The sequence below is a fragment of the Schistocerca gregaria genome, chromosome 4, assembly GCF_023897955.1.
Source record: "Schistocerca gregaria isolate iqSchGreg1 chromosome 4, iqSchGreg1.2, whole genome shotgun sequence".
Classification (NCBI taxonomy): domain Eukaryota; kingdom Metazoa; phylum Arthropoda; class Insecta; order Orthoptera; family Acrididae; genus Schistocerca; species Schistocerca gregaria.
In genome coordinates, this window is record NC_064923.1 from 312,481,562 (window position 1) to 312,503,379 (window position 21,818).

At 44.1% G+C, this 21,818-nt stretch overlaps 1 protein-coding gene across 1 annotated transcript in view; it reads right to left on the reverse strand.

Moving 5' to 3' along the window:
- LOC126267058 (odorant receptor Or2-like) overlaps window positions 1-21,818 on the reverse strand; it is a 50,571-nt gene that overhangs the window by 17,415 nt on the left and 11,338 nt on the right. The window contains exon 3 of the mRNA XM_049971897.1: window positions 10,477-10,578. Within this exon, the coding sequence (XP_049827854.1) occupies window positions 10,477-10,578 (102 nt within the window). The remainder of the gene's footprint in view (window positions 1-10,476; window positions 10,579-21,818) is intronic.

Below are 21,818 nucleotides of genomic sequence, written 5' to 3' on the forward strand. Positions count from 1 at the left end.
AGCCATACCATAATATTGTATAATCTGATCAATTTGTTTATCGGTCAGTCGACGTCTTATACTTAGACCATCAGATAACTTGGTACTACCCAACAGCTGTTTGTGTCTACGTAGTCTCGTGCCCATCCTCTTTTGCACATGATTAATGCACTCTAGTTTTGTAATTGACAAATAACCATAGTGTTTACTCTCCACCACTGCCTTACACGATGGTGAGTCTCCATCCCCAAGAAAACTCCTGTAGCGAACAGCACGGTCACGCTGGGAACGTTGGAACATTTTCACTGCAGAAGCAACCTCCATCCCTCCACTAGTTCCTTCATAATTTCCCTGACAATTCATTTCATGTTTAGTTTGCTTTTCAGTACTCTTGTCTGCTTGCCTACAACCGTGACAGTACATGGTCAACACATCAACATCCAACACTTTTCCATTGTCGATGCTGATAATAGATGAACATGACTGGAAACCTCTTTTTTGCCAGGATCCGTCGAATGATATTGCTATGTCAGAACTACCATTTTCTGCTACAGCCTGCTCTGCTCCTGTAACCATTGACTCCATAGCACACGCCTTGACGCTACTTCTAACTATGGAGTTGTATTTGATTGATTTTGTAGGGGGACTAGGGAGGTTCAGCAAGCCACAAAGAACCTTACCAGCGTAATGGCCTTTTCCTATGCACCTAAGTCCATAGAAGTATCTTAGGTTAGTCCATTCTTTACACTTACTTCTGAAGTCTTGAAAGTCTTTTCGCTTTCACAGTTCAAACACATTATTTGTAAAGTGCACACCAGACCACTGCGTTGAGACAGGTTTTCAGAAATTTCAATTTCCCCTCCACATATATGACAACAGACTGTTTCACACAAAGCTGAAATAAGTATATGAAGATTAATATTGATATTGCACTTTGTTTCACTGTCTGAAGCTGCGTTGTATTTTACATCATTGACCAGCAGTTTTTTCTTGGAAGCACTCGGAGGAGTAGAAGGACTGTCACTATTTACAACCAAATTATCACGTCCTTCCCCGCTAACCACTCTTTTTACTGCTGCTATATTTGTTCTGTCGTATCTGTTTCCTTTGTTTAGTATTTTTTAAACACTCCTTTATGGTTAAGTCATGACGAAAACTATCACAGGAAACACAGAAACTGAAAAGCGGCTAGTGGATAACTGTTGTTGTCAAACACAAATAAATGTACAGTTTGGGCGGTACGACTCCCCTTAAGCTATACAATATTGCACAGACTGTGTTGTTCAGAAGTATGGTGTAAAGTTTCTTCAGATATACCAGTTCCCGCATGTCCAAACGAACCAACACTGTAGCGACTACAGCCGTTATGAAATAGGCTATATTCGCATTTGCGAATATGGACAACCTTCAGCTGTATTATGGAATGACAATGAAAAAATGCCTGACCGGGACCCGAGCCCGGATTTCCCGCTTGCTGTGAGCGGTCGTCTTACCTTACTTTTTTCGTTATTTGGCCTGGGTGGACCTCACATGACACTCCTCCAAGCTCATTGTTGAAGACTTCAGTTGGTTTTTTGATTACACCGGGCAACTAGCTCTCTGCCCGAAGACGCCGTGCTACCGTGCTAGCTAACAATTAGGCTCTTTGAGCACGACTCACGGGCAAACCCAAGCCTTCCAGATAGTGTCAGAAATGTGTCTACAGCCTGCACTCGTACATCCTACATCTACATCTACATCTAAGTGACTACCCTGCAATTCACATTTAAGTGCTTGGCAGAGGGTTCATCGAACTACAATCATACTATCTCTCTACTATTCCACTCCCGAACAGCGAGCGGGAAAAACGAACACCTAAACCTTTCTGTTCGAGCTCTGATTTCTCTTATTTTATTTTGATGATCATTCCTACCTATGTAGGTTGGGCTCAACAAAATATTTTCGCATTCGGAAGAGAAAGTTGGTGACTGAAATTTCGTAAAAAGGTCTCGCCGCGACGAAAAACGTCTATGCTGTAATGACTTCCATCCCAACTCGTGTATCATATCTGCCACACTCTCTCCCCTATAACGCGATAATACAAAACGAGCTGCCCTTCTTTGCACCCTCTCGATGTCCTCCGTCAATCCCACCTGGTAAGGATCCCACACCGCGCAGCAATATTCTAACAGAGGACGAACGAGTGTACTGTAAGCTGTCTCTTTAGTGGACTTGTTGCAACTTCTAAGTGTCCTGCCAATGAAACGCAACCTTTGGCTCGCCTTCCCGACAATATTATCTATGTGGTCCTTCCAACTGAAGTTGTTCGTAATTTTAACACCCAGGTACTTAGTTGAATTGACAGCCTTGAGAATTGTACTATTTATCGAGTAATCGAATTCCAACGGATTTCTTTTGGAACTCATGTGGATCATCTCACACTCTTCATTATTTAGCGTCAACTGCCACCTGACACACCATACAGCAATCTTTTCTAAATCGCTTTGCAGCTGATACTGGTCTTCGGATGACCTTACTAGACGGTAAATTACAGCATCATCTGCGAACAGTCTAAGAGAACTGCTCAGATTGTCACCCAGGTCATTTATATAGATCAGGAACAGTAGAGGTCCCAGGACGCTTCCCTGGGGAACACCTGATATCACTTCAGTTTTACTCGATGATTTGCCGTCTATTACTACGAACTGCGACCTTCCTGACAGGAAATCACGAATCCAGTCGCACAACTGAGACGCTACCCCATAGCTCCGCAGCTCGATTAGAAGTCGCTTGTGAGGAACGGTGTCAAAAGCTTTCCGGAAATCTAGAAATACGGAATCAACTTGAGATCCCCTGTCGATAGCGGCCATTACTTCGTGCGAATATAGAGCTAGCTGCGTTGCACAAGAGCGATGTTTTCTGAAGCCATGCTGATTACGTGTCAATAGATCGTTCCCTTCGAGGTGATTCATAATGTTTGAATACAGTATATGCTCCAAAACCGTACTGCAAACCGACGTCAATGATATAGGTCTGTAGTTAAATGGATTACTCCTACTACCCTTCTTACTCACTGGTGCGACCTGCCCAATTTTCCAATCTGTAGGTACAGATCTATCGGTGAGCGAGCGGTTGTATATGAGTGCTAAGTAGGGAGCTATAGTATCAGCGTAATCTGAAAGGAACCTAATCGGTATACAATCTGGACCTGAAGACTTACCCGTATCAAGCGATTTGAGTTGCTTCGCAACCCCTAAGGTATCTACTTCTAAGAAACTCATGCTAGCAGATGTTCATGTTTCAAATTCTGGAATATTCCATTCGTCTTCCCTGGTGAAGGAATTTCGGAAAACTGCGTTCAATAACTCCGCTTTAGCGGCACAGTCGTCGATAACAGTACCTTCGGCACTGCGCAGCGAAGGTATTGACTGCGTCTTGCCGCTTGTGTACTTTACATACTACCAGAATTTCTTCGGATTTTCTACCAAATTTCGAGACAATGTTTCGTTGTGGAACCTATTAAAGGCATCTCGCATTGAAGTACGTGCCAAATTTCGCGCGTGTGTAAATTTTAGCCCATCTTCAGGATTTCGCGTTCTTCTGAACTTCGCATGCTTTTTCCGTTGCCTCTGCAACAGCGTTCGGACCTCTTTTGTGTACCACGGGGGATCCGTTCCATCTCTTACCAATTTATGAGGTATGAATATCTCAATTGCTGTTGCTACTATATCTTTGAATTTGAGCCACATCTCGTCTACATTCGCATAGTCAGTTCGGAAGGAATCGAAGTTGTCTTTTAGGAAGGCTTCTAGTGGCACTTTATCCGCTTTTTTAAATAAAATTATTTTGCGTTTGTTTCTGATGGATTTGGAAGAAATGGTATTGAGCCTATCTACAATGACCTTGTGATCACTAATCCCTGTATCACTCATGATGCTCTCTATCAGCTCTGGATTGTTTGTGGCCAAGAGGTCAAGTGTGTTTTCGCAGCCATTTACAATTCGCGTGGGTTCGTGGACTAACTGCTCGAAATAATTTTCGGAGAATGCATTTAGGACAATCTCGGAAGACGTTTTCTGCCTACCACCGGTTTTGAACAAGTATTTTTGCCAACATACCGAGGGTAGGTTGAAGTCCCCACCAACTATAACCGTATGAGTGGGGTATTTATTTGTTACGAAACTCAAACTTTCTCTGAACTGTTCCGCAACTGTATCATCGGAGTCTGGGGGACGGTAGAAGGAGCCAATTATTAACTTAATTCGGCTGTTAAGTATAACCTCCACCCACACCAATTCGCACGGAGTATCTACTTCGACTTCACTACAAGATAAACCACTACTGACAGACACAAACACTCCACCACCAATTCTGCCTAATCTATCTTTCCTGAACACCGTCTGAGACTTCGTAAAAATTTCTGCAGAACTTATTTCAGGATTTAGCAAGCTTTCTGTACCTATAACGATATCAGCTTCTATGCTTTCTATTAGCGCTTGAAGCTCAGGGACTTTTCCAGCGCAACTACAACAATTTACAACTAAAATTCCGACTGTTCCTTGATCCAAGCACGTCCTGTAATTGCCAAGCACCCTTTGACATTGCAGCCCATCCCGCACTTTCCCGAGGCCTTCTAACCTAAAAAACCGCCCAGTCCACGCCACACAGCCTCCGCTACCCGTGTAGCCGCCAGCAGAGTGTAGTGAACTCCTGACCTATTCAGCGGAACCCGAAACCCCACCACCCTATGGCGCAAGTCTAGGAATCTGCAGCCAATACGGTCGCAAAACCGTCTGAGCCTCTGATTCAGACCCTCCACCCGGCTCTACACCAAAGGTCCGCAGTCGGTTCTGTCAACGATGCTGGAGATGGTGAGCTCTGCCTTCATCTCGTAAGCAAGACCGGCAGCCTTCACCAAATCAGATAGCCGCTGGAATCCAGAGAGAATTTCCTCAGATCCAAAGCGACACACGTCATTAGTGCCGACATGTGCCACCACCTGCAGCTGGCTGCACCCTGTGCTCTTCATGGCATCCGGAAGGACCCTTTCCACATCAGGAATGACTCCTCCCGGAATGCACACGGAGTGCACACTGGATTTCTTCCCCTCCTTAGCCGCCGTATCCCTAAGGGGCCCCATTACGCGCCTAACGTTGGAGCTCCCAACTACCAGTAAGCCCACCCTCTGCGATTGCCCGGACCTTGAAGGCTGAGAATGATCCTCTGAAACAGGGCAGGCGGCTGCATCTGGCTCAGCCAGAGACAGTGCCTGAAACCGGTTTGTCAGACGCACCGGGGAGGCTTTCTGATCAGCCTCCGGGGACGCCTTTCGCTGCCTGCCACGCCTTGGAATGACCTCCCAATCAACCACAGGCGAGGGCTCAGCCCCACTGCGGGCAGCAACCGGGGCAACCACAGCGGCGGACCGATCTGGGGACAGACGGGACGAGGTTGACATCCCCGTGATACCCGAGTCCGGCTCCCCACAGTGGTTATGTATATTCCTGTATAGAGGAGATATTTTGTTGATTGAATGTCGCTTGCTGGGTGTCAACCGATACATGCGGTATTACAGTGCCTGTTTTATTCAGAAGTATGATGTACAGTTCCTTCAGACATGCTTGAAGATTCGTGGTTGACAGCATATGGAAGTTTGGGCCTAGCCGCAAGTCGTGCTCGGAGAGCGTAATTGGCAGGTAACCGCTCGTCAGCTGGCCGGGGTGGCCGAGCGGTTCTAGGCGCTACAGTTGGGAACCGCGCGACCGCTGCGGTCGCAGGTTCGAATCCTGCCTCGGGCATGGATGTGTGTGATGTCCTTAGGTTACTTAGGTTTAAGTAGTTCTAAGTTCTAGGGGACTGGTGACCTCAGAAGTTAAGTTCCATAGTGTTCCGAGCCATTTTTGAATCGCTCGTCATAAGGGGGAAATGTGGATTAGAGTCCCAATCAGGCAAAAGTTTTCATTGTCGTCATTCCATTGTATAGCTGATGGTTGTCCGTATTCGAAAATGCAAATACATTTAACGCAAGAGAAGCTTAGCAACTTCGAACGTGTCCTGTACTTGGATAGGTAAACCACCTGGATATGCACTGTACTGTTGACTACTTTTCCGTTGCCTTTACAGTAAAGGGGAGGATGGATGGTGGCGTAAAGTACCCGATCGCCAGTCTTCGCTCAGACGTCTTGCATCAAATTCCAAACCACTCCACCGAGCGAGGTGGCGCAGTGGTTAGACACTGGACTCGCATTCGGGAAGACGACGGTTCAATCCCGCGTCCGGCCATCCTGATTTAGGTTTTCCGTGATTTTCCTAAATCACTCCAGGCAAATGCCGGGATGGTTCCTCTGAAAGGGCACGGCCGACTTCCTTCTCCATCCTTCCCTAATCCGATGAGACCGATGACTCGCTGTCTGGTCTCCTTCCCCAAAAACAATCAACAACCAAACCACTCGGCAGTGTCTGATGAAGTGAGGGCATGTAACAGTTAGTCGTGTTCTGTCCGTCGGGTAGAGAAGTTAAGCCTGGCAGTCCCCTTGCTGCTATTCGATAGGAGTAGGCTATATGCCGCCACCAGACTTTACCTTCCCCATTCTCTGACCACCATCAAACACAAACATACCACCACACCACTAGATTGAAGTAACAAAAGTCATAGGATAGCGATATGCACATATACAGGTAGTGGTAGTAGCGCGTCCTTAGGATATGAAAGGGCATTGCACTGTCGGCGATGTCACTTCCCATGTGATTATGGACGCACAAAGGAAATTAAATGACTTTGAACGCGAAAGGATAGCTGGTGCTACAAAAGAATGTTAAAAAATAGGTGAACTGATGAGGTAAATAACGAGGAGGTTTTCCGCAGAACATATGGAAAACTCTGACAAGAAGAATGGACAGGGAGATAGGGCGTCTGTGAAGACATAAGGGAATAACTTCCATGGTACTAGAGGCAGCTGCAGAGGGTAATATCTGTAGAGGAACACAGAAACTGGAATACACCCAGCAAATATTCGAAGACATAGGTTCCAGTGCTACTCTGAAATGAAAAGTTTGGCACAGGAGACGAATTCGTGGCGGGCTGGCCAAGCCAGTCAGAAGATTGATGAATCAAAAAATAAATAAATAGATAAAAATAAAAAATAAAAAGATTGAGGTTCGAACTAGACGCTTAGGGACATTCCATTTCGAATATCGTTAGGGAACTCAATATTTCGGGATCCACAGCGTCAAGAGTGTGCCGAGAATATTTAATTTCAGGTATTACCTCCCACCGCGAAGAGCGCAATGGTCGACGGTCTTCGCTGAAAGGCCGACAGTAGCGGCGTTTGCATAGAGTTTTCATAGCTAACAGACTAACGATCCTGCTTGAAATAACCGCAGAAACCAAAGTGGGACTTACGACGAATGAATCCGTTTGGACAGTGTGGCAAAATTTGTCGTTAATGGGTTATGGTAGCAGACGACAGGCGCAAGTGCCTCCCCTGGTAGCACATCGCCTGCGGCGCCACTCCTGGGCTCGTGACCACATAGGTTGGACCATAGACAACTGGAAAATAGTGGCCAGGTCAGGTGACTCCTAATTTCAGTTGGTAAGAGCTGATGGTAGTGTACGAGTGTGGTGCATACTCCACGAAGCCATGGTCCTACTGAATAGATCACTAACAGGAAATAGTTATGTTCGGCTACTTGGAGATGATTTGCTGCCATTCATGGACTTCATGTTTCCAAATAACAATGGAACTTTTGTGGATGACAATGCACTATATAGGCGGGCCACAACTCTTCGCGACTGGATTGAAGTACATTCTGGACAATTCGAGGGAACTATTTTGCCACCCAGATCGGCTACATGAACATCTCGAACATTTATGGGACATAATCGAGAGCCCAGTTTGTGCACAAGATCCTGTACCGGAAATATTTCCGCAATAATGGTCAGCTGTAGAGGCAGCACAGCACAGCACTTCTGCAGGGGACTTTCAATGGCTTGAGGAGTCCATGACACATAGCGCTGCTGCATTACGCTGGGCTAAAGGAGGTCCGACATGATATTAGGTGTCCCACGACCTTAACCCGGAACAGTCACCTGTTCTTATGAGATATAATTAAGTACACAACTCTCACACTTGGCGAAGTAAAGGTGTCTTTGTGCGCGATGGACAGAAAAACCTTTTTATTTAGGAGGCTGAATCTACCCTTTGTGGTCTCCCACGCAACAATACCATATGGCGTAACGTTTTACTAACCTTGATCGCATTGAAAGTGGTACTCCAATATTTTCACCATGGGGTGTAACCCAGAAAAAACGATCAGAGGTTTCCGTCCTCCAGACAAACCACACGACCACAACAATATAGTTTGCACACTTAGAACATTAACACTCTTGTCTGAAGCTTCGAACATATCCGAAAGAACAGACACCATATCCATATAAGTATATAGTTCTGGCAATACTGGCCAAGACCTTCTTCTTCTGTGCGGATGCACACGTATTACCGGAACTCTTACGTAACTTTGTAAGAATGTCTTCCACGAGTAATGAGTGTGTTCGTTAGGGACACTACGAATGCAGTGTGTGGACATATAAGGTGAGAATGTGGGTCTCGCGAGAAGCGTGTGCGAGATAGTCCCTGCAGTCGTACTATCCTCTGTGCCCTCCGTGGCTATGTAAGCAGGAGATCCTTGGTTCGAGTCCCGAGTGGAGCATATATCAACGCCCGTCAGCAGCTGAAGGTATTAATATGTAATTCTAATTTCGTTCTAGACGGCTGCAGGTCATCAATGGTGTCTGTTCTTTCGGACATGTCCGAATGAACAGACGCCATATCCATATAAGTATACGAAGACCTGTATCTTTCCATGCGAGCTTTGATTTCCTTTACTTTATTATGATGATCGCTTCTCCCTATATACATCGGCGCCAACAAAATATTTCCACATTTGGAGCAGAAAGTTGGTGATTGAAATTTCGTCAGTATATTCCGCCGCAACGAGAAACGACTTTGTTTTAATGATGTCTACTCGAAAACCTGTATCGTGTCCGTGATAGTCCCCGCCTATTTCGCGATAATACAGAACATGCTGCTCTTCTTTGAACTTTCTAGATGTAGTCCGTTAATCCTATCTGTTAAGGATTCCAGACCGCTCGGCAGCATTGCAAAAGAAGACGGACGAGCGTAGTGTAGGCGGCCTCTTCAGTAGATCTGTTACATATTTTTCTTGTTCTGCCAATAAAACGCCGTCTTTTGTTTGCTTTCCCTACATCATTTTCTATGTGTTTTTTTTTTCAATTTAAGGTGTTCGTAATTGTAATTCCTAGGTATTTAATTGAATTTATAGCCTTTATATTTTACTGATTTATCATGTAACCGAAGTTTAACGGATTCCTTTTAGCACTCATATGGATGACTCCACACTTTTCATTAATTATTTACGATCAGTTGCCAATTCCCGCAGCATACAGATATCTTTTCTAAATAGTTTTGTAATTTGTTTTGATCTTCTGATGACTTTACTAGGCGATAAACCACATGATCATCTGTAAACAACCTGAGATAGCTGCTCAAGCTGTCTCCTAAATCATTTATACAGATGAGGAACAGCAGAGGACCTATACACTACCTTGGGGAAAGCCAGAAATCACTTTTTTTTTACTCGATGACTTTGGGTCAGTTACTACGAACTGTTACTTCTCTTAGAGGAAATTACGAATCCAGTCGCATTCCGTAAGCATGCAATTTCACTACAAGCCGCTTGTGTGGTACAGTGTCGAAAGCCTTCTGGAAATGTAGAAATACGGAATCGATCTGAAATCCCTCGTCAGTAGCACTTAACACTTTGTGTGTATAAAGAGCTAGCCGTGTTTAATGAGAACAATGTTTCTGTGTATCAGTAGACCGTCTTCGATGGAATTCATGATGTTCGAACACAACATATGTTCAAAATCGTGATGCATATCGACGTTAATGGTATGGGCCTATAATTTAGTGGATTACTTTTGCTACCTTTTTTGAATATCGGTGTGACTTGTGCAACTTTCCAGTTTGTGGGTAAGTGTCTTTCGTCGAGCGAGCGGTTGTATATGATTGCTAAGTATGGAGCTATTGCATCAGCGTACTCCTGAAGGCACCTAATTGGTGTATAGTGTAATTGATGTTTTCGAAATTTCATTATTCTACAGTAATTATTTTTGGTGTTTCGATTTTTTCTGTGAATGTATCTCAGAATCTTTCCTTTTAGGTGCACACAAACGGCTTGCCAAATACGGGCCGAGTATGATGGCCGCGTCTGAGGCCATCCCCTTGACAGCTCGCAGCCGCTCGGCACAGTGTATCAAGAAGGACATGTGAGCAGATAACTAGCGGTATTTCAGCGTACTCGTACCCATTTGTACGCAAGATTTATATTTCGACATCTTTTAGATAACAACTCCGATACTGATGGATAGATGTTATTTCCAGTGACAGTACTGAAATGAAAGGGAACAGCAAAATGGCAAAGGCAACTGCTGCTAACCTGCTCCCGCACGCTGTGCGCCCCCAGACAGTAGAGCAGCAGCTGCGCGCTGATGGTGGGGGCGGCGATCACGCACTTCAGCAGGGCGTCGTTCTCTGAGCTCTGTGGACACGTGCACACAAGTGCCGTACTTCAGTCTGTGCAGTTGCAAAGACAGGTAACAAAATGCCGTTCATATTATTAGCAGTTCATCAGTTTGGGAGATAGGTCTTCAATGGAGCGTGGCTTCAATGGTTACAAGAAGATGGAAACATCCCACAGGCTGTGGTTAAGACATGTCTCCGCAATATCCTTTCTTTCAGGAGTGCTAGTTATGCAAGGTTCGCAGGAGAGCTTCTGTAAAGTTTGGAAGTTAGGAGACGAGGTACTGGCGGAAGAAAAGCTGTGAGGACGGGGCGTGAGTCGTTTCTGGGCGGAGGATGATTTGAAAATGGGCTCCACCGGGACGGTAGCTCAGCGTGTTTGGTCAGAGGGCTGCTTGCCCTCTGTAATAAAAAAAACTGAGTAAAGGAATCAACGATCAACTTGTCTTGTCTTGTGACATCCGCCCAGACCAAACGCAACGAATAATACCGAACAAAATGAAAAAAAAGGTGGTAGAGCCCTTGCCCGCGAAAGGCAAAGGTCCCGAGTTCGAGTCTCGGTCTGGCACACAGTTTTAATCTGCCAGTAAGTTTCATATCAGCGCACACTCCGCTGCAGAGTGAAAATCTCATTTTGGAAACAAGAGGATGGGTTTGGCTGAGGCAATGGAAACAGCGGTTAAGTAGAAATATTTACTTAAATACTTAAGTACTTACTTAGTTGGAATTAAACAGAACATTCTGGTGCCAACTAGTAATATATACACATCGTCGCTTCCCCTCTCCAAACACACACACACACACACACACACACACACACACACACACACACACACGCGCGCGCGCGCGCGCGCGTTCATTAAAGTAATAGAGTAATTTTTAGTATGTACCGCTCCTGCACCTCTAGTATTCTTGAGGCCAGTAACCGTCTTGTGCGCAGAACATTCAATATGGTCTGCTTATAATTTCGTATACAGTGAATCTGTTTAGACTCCCGTGGGTAGCATGTGCGTATTTTTCTGTGATTCTCATCGGAACTTCTAAGCAAATTTAGCTCCGTCTACCTCTTCGGCTAGACACTCGGTAAATCTTAAGACGTCTCGTTCAGGGACGTTGTGTCTTTTTGCGCGAAAGACACACACACACACACACACACACACACACACACACACACACACACACATACACAAATCAGATCTACATGCCATGTGCTTCGATGTCTAAGACTGGTACATACACCATGTTATTTACATTTTCAAGGCCTTTACTTACCTGCTATCTTCATGGGCACACTGGTTGTATTCTACATTCCCTATACGACGTCTTCTGATGTGTCTGTTACCATAATGTTATTATGATTCAGGTGATAGTCACAATACTCGTTTAGCTACAGAGGACATTGAAATCCATAGACGTGACAATAGCTTTGACAGAAGGGAGAAAAAATTCCAGATGAGCGCCACTGTTGAGTCATACCTTTCATGTACTACATAAACTAAAAGCAAATAAACTGTGGCTAAAGCACAATTAAAACCTCTATTTGCAGCAAAAAGAACCTCAGACTACTACCGGTAGCGGTAGTTCATTGGTGTCTGATAATGTTGCATATTGACATTAGCGCATCAAAAGAACCTTTGTGAGAAAAAGTACCACCACAGTTGTATCTTGCGAATGTCTTTATTGTCTCACACGACTGTTTTCGGCGGCACATTACTGCCATCCTCAGGCCCCACCACTTTCAAAAACAGTATTACATTTCCTTGGCGCTTTTACTGTGGAGTCCTTGTGACTAGTACACGTGGGCTGGCTTTCCTCAGGAGTCTCTACTCGACAGCGTATTGTGTTCACCGTGCGGCATTGTAGACAACACGGTGTCTACAATGTCGCACGGTGGACAGCGTATTGCTGTCGAGTAGGGACTCCTGAGGAAAGCCAGCCCACGTGTACTAGTCACAAGGACTCCACAGTAAAAGCGCCAAGGAAATGTAATACTGTTTTTGAAAGTGGTGGGGCCTGAGGATGGCAGTAATGTGCCGCCGAAAACAGTCGTGTGAGACAATAAAGACATTCGCAAGATACAACTGTGGTGGTACTTTTTCTCATATATCATCAGCTGAAGCCCCACTCCATGCAATAGGATGGACATCCATAAAAAAAATCTTTGTTTATTTGTAACAGTTTTGAAAGAAGGTATGCAGTAATGGGGCTCAACTGACATAACCATTTTCTCAGTCTTAAATTTTTTCATTGATCTCTTAAATAATGTATCACTACACGTTGAAATATGTGGAATCATTGTCAAGTGCCATGTGTAGCAAAATGTTATCTGTTTATCGCAGAAAGTGTAATTTCTAATAAAAATATATACAAGCCTTCGGGGTACACTACAGTGACAACAGCCATCAGATACCTCCTTAGAGTGTGTCTGACGTCCTTTTGCTTAGTGCAGAAGCTTGACATCGAATAGACTTAACAAGTCGTTGGAAGTCCGCTACCGAAATACTGAACCATGTTGCCTCTATATCCACCTATAATTAACGAATGTTTGGCCGGTGCAGGATTTTGTGCACGAAATAACTTGTCGATTATGTACCATAAATGTTCAATGCGATTCATGTTGGGTGATCTGAGTGACAAAATCATTCGCTCGAATTGTCAAGGACGTTCTTCAAACCAATCGCGAACAACTGTTGCCCGACCACAAGGCGCATTATCATCCATAAAAATCCTTTGTTTGGGTATATGAAGTGCACGAATTGCTGCAAATGGTCTCTAAGTAGCAGAACCTCCTGCCAATGATCGGTTCAGCTGGACCAGGACTCGGTCCATTCCATTTAAACACAGCCGACACCTTTATGGAGTCACCGCCAGCTTTCATAGCGCCTTGTTGACAGCATGGGCTCATGGCTTCATGGGGTCTGCACCGACCTCGAACTCTACCATCAGCTCTTACCAACTGACCAGACAGCGGTTTTCCTGTCGTCTAGTATCCAACTGATATGGTCACAAGCCGAGGAGAGGTGCTTCAGGTGATGTCTTGCTGTTAACAAAGGAACGCCATCGGTCGTTTGCTCCTGCAGCCCATTAACGCCACATTTCGTCGCAACTTCCTAACGGATACGTTCGTCGTAAGTCCCATGTTGATTTATATGGTTATTTCAAGCAGTGTTGTTTGTTAGCACTGGAAACTCTACGCAAACGCCGCTGCTCTCGGTCGTTAAGTGAAGACCAACAGTCACAGCGTTGTCTGAGGTGAAAGCTAATGCCTGAAATTTTATTTTCTTAGCACACTCTTGACCCTGTGGATGGCGAAATACTGAATTACCTAATGATATGCAAAATGGAATATCCCATTTATCCAGCTCCAACTACCATCCCACATTCAAAGACTGTTAGTTCCCGTCGTGTGGCCAGAATCATGCCGGAAACATTTTCACATTCTGAGTACAAATAACACATCAACTAATACACTGTCTTTTTACACAACGTGTACGTGATACTACCACCACCTGTATATGCGGATATCGCTATCAGATTACTTTTGTCGCCTCAGTGTGTTAGTTCATTTATTACATGTTTAAATTCCATCTATATTTTGCAGACGATTAATGAAATGATTAGGTTGCTAAACCCCACTGCTTTCATTATCTGTAGCTATGTGTTACTTCGCAGATGTACTGTAACCCGCAACTTGATTGTTTTCCCATTCATTTTGCCTTGGAAATATGAATATGGGGACAGGACGTGTTTGACGGTTAAGGCAAACACTGTTTTATAAAGAGATGGAGTGTTGTTGTTGTGGTCTTCAGTCCTGAGACTGGTTTGATGCAGCTCTCCACGCTACTCTATCCTGTGCAAGCTTCTTCATCTCCCAGTACCTACTGCAACCTACATCCTTCTGAATCTGCTTAGTGTACTCATCTCTCGGTCTCCCTCTACGATTTTTACCCTCCACACTGCCCTCCAATGCTAAATTTGTGATCCCTTGATGCCTCAAAACATGTCCTACCAACCGATCCCTTCTTCTAGTCAAGTTGTGCCACAAACTTCTCTTCTCCCCAATCCTATTCAATACCTCCTCATTAGTTATGTGATCTATCCACCTTATCTTCAGTATTCTTCTGTAGCACCACATTTCGAAAGCTTCTATTCTCTTCTTGTCCAAACTAGTTATCGTCCATGTTTCACTTCCATACATGGCTACACTCCAAACAAATATTTTCAGAAATGACTTCCTGACACTTAAATCTACACTCCTGGAAATTGAAATAAGAACACCGTGAATTCATTGTCCCAGGAAGGGGAAACTTTATTGACACATTCCTGGGGTCAGATAAATCACATGATCACACTGACAGAACCACAGGCACATAGACACAGGCAACAGAGCATGCACAATGTCGGCACTAGTACAGTGTATAACCACCTTTCGCAGCAATGCAGGCTGCTATTCTCCCATGGAGACGATCGTACAGATGCTGGATGTAGTCCTGTGGAACGGCTTGCCATGCCATTTCCACCTGGCGCCTCAGTTGGACCAGCGTTCGTGCTGGACGTGCAGACCGCGTGAGACGACGCTTCATCCAGTCCCAAACATGCTCAATGGGGGACAGATCCGGAGATCTTGCTGGCCAGGGTAGTTGACTTACACCTTCTAGAGCACGTTGGGTGGCACGGGATACATGCGGACGTGCATTGTCCTGTTGGAACAGCAAGTTCCCTTGCCGGTCTAGGAATGGTCGAACGATGGGTTCGATGACGGTTTGGATGTACCGTGCACTATTCAGTGTCCCCTCGACGATCACCAGAGGTGTACGGCCAGTGTAGGAGATCGCTCCCCACCCCATGATGCCGGGTGTTGGCCCTGTGTGCCTCGGTCGTATGCAGTCCTGATTGTGGCGCTCACCTGCACGGCACCAAACACGCATACGACCATCACTGGCACCAAGGCAGAAGCGACTCTCATCGCTGAAGACGACACGTCTCCATTCGTCCCTCCATTCACGCCTGTCGCGACACCACTGGAGGCGGGCTGCACGATGTTGGGGCGTGAGCGGAAGACGGCCTAACGGTGTGCGGGACCGTAGCCCAGCTTCATGGAGACGGTTGCGAATGGTCCTCGCCGATACCCTAGGAGCAACAGTGTCCCTAATTTGCTGGGAAGTGGCGGTGCGGTCCCCTACGGCACTTTGTAGGATCCTACGGTCTTGGCGTGCATCCGTGCGTCGCTGCGGTCCGGTCCCAGGTCGACGGGCACGTGCACCTTCCGCCGACCACTGGCGACAACATCGATGTACTGCGGAGACCTCACGCCCCACGTGTTGAGCAATTCGGCGGTACGTCCACCCGGCCTCCCGCATGCCCACTATACGCCCTCGCTCAAAGTCCGTCAACTGCACATACGGTTCACGTCCACGCTGTCGCGGCATGCTACCAGTGTTAAAGACTGCGATGTAGCTCCGTATGCCACGGCAAACTGGCTGACACTGACGGCGGCGGTGCACAAATGCTGCGCAGCTAGCGCCATTCGACGGCCAACACCGCGGTTCCTGATGTGTCCGCTGTGCCGTGCGTGTGATCATTGCTTGTACAGCCCTCTCGAAGTGTCCGGAGCAAGTATGGCGGGTCTGACACACCGGTGTCAATGTGTTCTTTTTTCCATTTCCAGGAGTGTATATTCGATGTTAACAAATTTCTCTTTTTCAGAAACGCTTTCCTTGCCATTGCCAGTCTACATTTTATATCCTCTCTACTTCGACCATCATCAGTTATTTTACTTCCTAAATAGCAAAACTCCTTTACTACTTTAAGTGTCTCATTTCCTAATCTAATTCCCTCAGCATCACCCGATTTAATTTGACTACATTCCATTATCCTCGTTTTGCTTTTGTTGATATCCGCCTTTCAAGACACTGTCCATTCCGTTCAACTGCTCTTCCAAGTCCTTTGCCGTCTCTGACAGAATTACAATGTCATCGGCGAACCTCAAAGTTTTTACTTCGTCTCCATGAATTTTAATACCTACTCCAAATTTTTCTTTTGTTTCCTTTACTGCTTGCTCAATATACAGATTGAATAACATCGGGGAGAGGCTACAACCCTGTCTCACTCCTTTCCCAACCACTGCTTCCCTTTCATGCCCCTCGACTCTTATGACTGCCATCTGGTTTCTGTACAAATTGTAAATAGCCTTTCGCTCCCTGTATTTTACCCCTGCCACCTTTAGAATTTGAAAAAGAGTATTCCAGTCAACATTGTCAAAAGCTTTCTCTAAGTCTACAAATGCTAGAAATGTAGGTTTCCCTTTTCTTAATCTTTCTTCTAAGATCAGTCGTAAGGTCAGTATTGCCTCACGTGTTCCAACATTTCGACGGAATCCAAACTGATCCTCCCCGAGGTCCGCATCTACCAGTTTTTCCATTCGTCTGTAAAGAATTCGCGTTAGTATTTTGCAGCTGTGACTTATTAAACTGATAGTTCGGTAATTTTCACATCTGTCAGCACCTGCTTTCTTTGGGATTGGAATTATTATATTCTTCTTGAAGTCTGAGGGTATTTCGCCAGTCTCATACATCTTGCTCACCAGCTGGTAGAGTTTTGTCATGACTGGCTCTCCCAAGGCCGTCAGTAGTTCTAATGGAATGTTGTCTACTCCGGGGGCCTTGTTTCGACTCAGGTCTTTCAGTGCTCTGTCAAACTCTTCACGCAGTATCGTATCACCCATTTCGTCTTCATCTACATCCTCTTCCATTTCCATAATATTGTCCTCAAGTACATCACCCTTGTATAAACCTTCTATATACTCCTTCCACCTTTCTGCCTTCCCTTCTTTGCTTAGAACTGGGCTGCCATCTGAGCTCTTGATATTCATACACGTGGTTCTCTTCTCTCCAAAGGTCTCTTTAATTTTCCTGTAGGCAGTATCTATCTTACCCCTAGTGAGATAAGCCTCTACATCCTTACATTTGTCCTCTAGCCATCCCTGTTTAGCCATTTTGCACTTCCTGTCGATCTCATTTTTGAGACGTTTGTATTCCTTTTTGCCTGCTTCATTTACTGCATTTTTATATTTTCTCCTTTCATCAATTAAATTCAATATTTCTTCTGTTACCCAAGGATTTCTAGCAGCCCTCGTCTTTTTACCTACTTTATCCTCTGCTGCCTTCACTACTTCATCCCTCAGAGCTACCCATTCTTCTTCTACTGTATTTCTTTCCCCTATTCCTGTCAATTGTTCCCTTATGCTCTCCCTGAAACTCTGTACAACCTCTGGTTCTTTCAGTTTATCCAGGTCCCATCTCCTTAATTTCCCACATTTTTGTGGAGTACATTATTTAATAACATTATTTATTATTTAATAATTAACTTTCTTTGTTACCTCTAAGGAATTTCATATTGATTTGTCATTAGACTTTTGTTTCAGAAAAAAATATACTACACAACACCGATAAAAGATAAACTTCGCGAATCTCTTACGTTTCTCTTGCTTATCTTTGGCTCTCGAGGGTTGTTTTTCTTGTAATTATTTCCATAGTTTGAGTTCCTGCTATCTTGTCATTATGTCACATTAATGTGGGGCAGTGAAGTTCTAGAGATGCTTGTCATATACTCTGGTTTTAATATCACACAGGCACTTTTAGCTATTGATTCCATGAGATTGACCGAAGCGCGGAAGAATAGGTCCCTGAATCGACTAAAGACTCCAGATGAACAAGGAGAACCAACAAAAGAAAGAGAGAGGATCAGGAACATGTAAACCAAAAAGATTACGCAACTGGGGTGTATTGGGAACAACAGAGATGAGTCGCAAATCAAATACAACTTTGAGCTGAATTTCCTGAGAATTAGACTTTCTGACATATTTATTTTATGCACAAAAAATCTATTTGTTTGGGATGTTTCAGGTTACTATTTAGAAGAAATCAGACTACATGCACTACCGTAATATCAACAGGAAGGAAAATACGTACTGATTAATTATGAAAGAGAATTAAAACTTGTGGCTGAAATGACATTATTGTAGTCTACTTCTTAGATAGATGTGTTTTTCATGTGTACTTAATGTTTCAGACATCTAAGTGAGATAGTTAGTAAGGGCATAGACCAACACATAAAAAAGTAATTTACTGATCTTCATAAAAAAATTATAATAAACATAACGTGAGAACTAATGTGGTTAATTGTATATCAAAACGTTCAGAAAGAAAGGTTCCTATTCTCCTACAGGTTTCATCCTACTAAGAGTCCACGTTTTTTCATTAGAGACGCGTAACCTTTTATTTTCCCAGGCGTTCACAGGCAAGTCATCTTCAGCGTTTAGCCATCGCGTCACAGGGGATAGAACAAAATATTTTTAAAAACATGGAAAACGTTAATTATTATGGCAACTCAAACAGCTCTAAAATGGCTATTGTATGTAAAAGTCACTCTTCACTTTTTTCCCCAAACATTCGAAGAGACGTAATGCGCAATTGTTCGTCACTAACTCGCTTATACGAACAGTGTGACACACATGGATACAGACGAAAATTATTAAAACAATGATTCTAATGCGTTGGTTGTAGACTAGAGAGGAAAGTACATGGGTATTGACCATTAGTAGACAGGACAGATTGTTTTCGATAAATGAATTCATATGCAGTCGCTCGAGAGCTGCAAGCTTAGCGTAATTCTCAGTGCGGTTTCTTCTGAGGAACGGTCAGTGTAACTCGTGATATGGGAAAAGGAAACCACAGCATTAAGACCGAGAGCTGCAAGTTTAGTATTGTTCTGATTGTGATTTCTTCTGAAGAAATTCTTAATGAAACTCATGATATGGTGATAGAAAGCCATCACACTGAGACCCATTGTCACGTAGAAGTCTGAAATTTGGTCCAAAGGTGCCTAAAACCTTTATCTGCTATGACGCAAAAACATGGCCCCCTGCGACGTCACATCGGGGTTCGGATGCGAAAAGCAAGGCCAGAGCCCAGAAGTTCATGGGTTATTGATATCACATTGGCACCCAATTTCACTCTAAATTCTGCCCAACGCTACCGTGGACGTGTCATACGATGGGAAGAACGTCACATCCCTGTCACACGTATTTCTCGCCTTCTTTATATACGTCTGCGATAGAGGTCAGAATTGCGACGGACAGCGTCGAATTCAAGCTAATGTCTGATGGGTGGCCGAGGAAAACCTTTCACACACCGCTGCTCATAACTGACACGAGATGTTCTTTTTGGGTGACATAAGGGACGTCAATGAAACCACTCATTTCCTTGCGGGGATTGGATCTCAAACGTTTCGCCGTCGGAAACGACAGTTCGCTGTTTGATGAACACCAGGACGACGTTCTTGGCAACTTTCGACACTCTTGACACCCGGCGGACAGTTCAGCCCTCCTCTAAGGGCGTGACCGCACTCCTTCCAATTGCAATGCGACTGCAGTTTCTGCTGTGGTGTACGGGGCAGAACCACCACAGACCGTTCAAAACCTTTCGACGAAATTTTAACGAAATCCTGAGCAGCAATTGGCACCTATTTTTTTTTAGCCGTCCTGTTTCGGGCTAAACACCAAATTACTCGTATAGCCACCAAACGAAAATGAACTGAAAAAAGTGACTTCCGTTTTGTGAGCACGAGTAATGATGACTTTTGTCCTTTATAGATTCAAGGTGTATGATTGTTTCGAAAATCGTGAAGTAGTCACGAACTATTTAATTACACCACGTTACTGACAGTTTATATAGCAAGTTGATGGAGAAGCTACTCTGATTCTCACGTAAAGCAACTCTATGCTGGTGAACATCTCACAGTCTGGGAATTAAGTAAAGTAGAAGCAGCCACGCATAGTATACTGGTTGTAGTCATGGTTTCTGGTTTGTGTATCTTTTGAGTGATATCGAGAATTCGGATTTCTTTGCAAAAACAGTTAAGTTTTTGAATAATCTAAATGTATGCATTAACAGTTTTGTCTACTGTTCTCACCTTTATGGAATCAGTTTTGCAGTTCTTGTGGAAAATTTATTTTGCTTGTGTATTTATTAAGATTTGCAAGTCAAGCCATTTTCCGCTCAAAATAAAAATTCCCATTCATCATTAAATATTTTATTGCGAAATTATAAAGCAAGGTATTTAAAGTTCTAGTTGGTTGACACATGCAACATTTTTCTTTAATTTCTTGAAAAGACGACTGTGCAATTTCATCGTATAAGCTAATTATTTAGCAACGTTGCAATAGAGTCTGGTGTTCCCCTTTCTTATTGTGTGATGCTGAATCATCTGAGGTACGACGTAGGATCACTTCTGGCGGATGTGTTACGTGCACTTAGCTGCAGTTACAGTCACTTTCAGAAACAGGAATATGGAGGAAATAAGATAGTGTAAGATATGTGCAGAACATTTTGCGACCGTTTTTCAATGAACTGAGTGAAAGAGGACGAAGCTTACTTTGCGCGAAATTCACGATAGAGGAACTGGAACTGACCGATAAATCCGTGAATCAATTATTTCAATATCTCAGAGAGAATTAATCCTGTGTTTCTTGAGAAGATGTCAGAAATGCGTGGGAAATAATGGCAGGCAGTTCGAGCATCTCCATGCGTGACACGAGTGAGCACAACATTTATTAACTTGTATTGTAAATGTAGTCATGCCGTACCGCAGCAGTGGACGGGTGACACGGCATCTTATCGCTGGGCAACGGAGTGCTCGCTGCCTGGCATATACTGCGCTGCACAGGAAGTCATCAGATAAATGGAACACCCAGTATTTGGATATTAAAAGGGTAAACCACTCTACAAACGCAATTTTTAACCATTCTCTAGTTTTTGTGGCCTGATGGTATAAAATACTACAGTCTGCTGTTATTTCTTACAGATGCTGTTCCACACTTTGTAAAACAAACAACTGCATTAAAAACTCTTCACCCCAAAGTTATACATTTGACGTGTTTAGCCCATGGGCTACACTGCGTAGCAGAAACGCTGAGATCACAATATCCGAAAGATGAGCATCTTGTTCTCAAGAGCAAGAAAATTTTCATTAAAGCACCTACTAGAGTTTCAGTTTTCAGATTAGCTTTATCTCCTCAGTCTATTTTAACATGGTGGGGTTCGCGGTTGGAGGGCACATGTTGCTATGCTTAACATTTCAGTGATGTGAAAAAATAGTACACAATTAAGGTCCAGAAGACGATTTTATACAGATAGTTCAAACGTGTTTGAACTCAAGTGATATAGAAAATAAATACCAGTACATAGGTAGTTGCTTTCC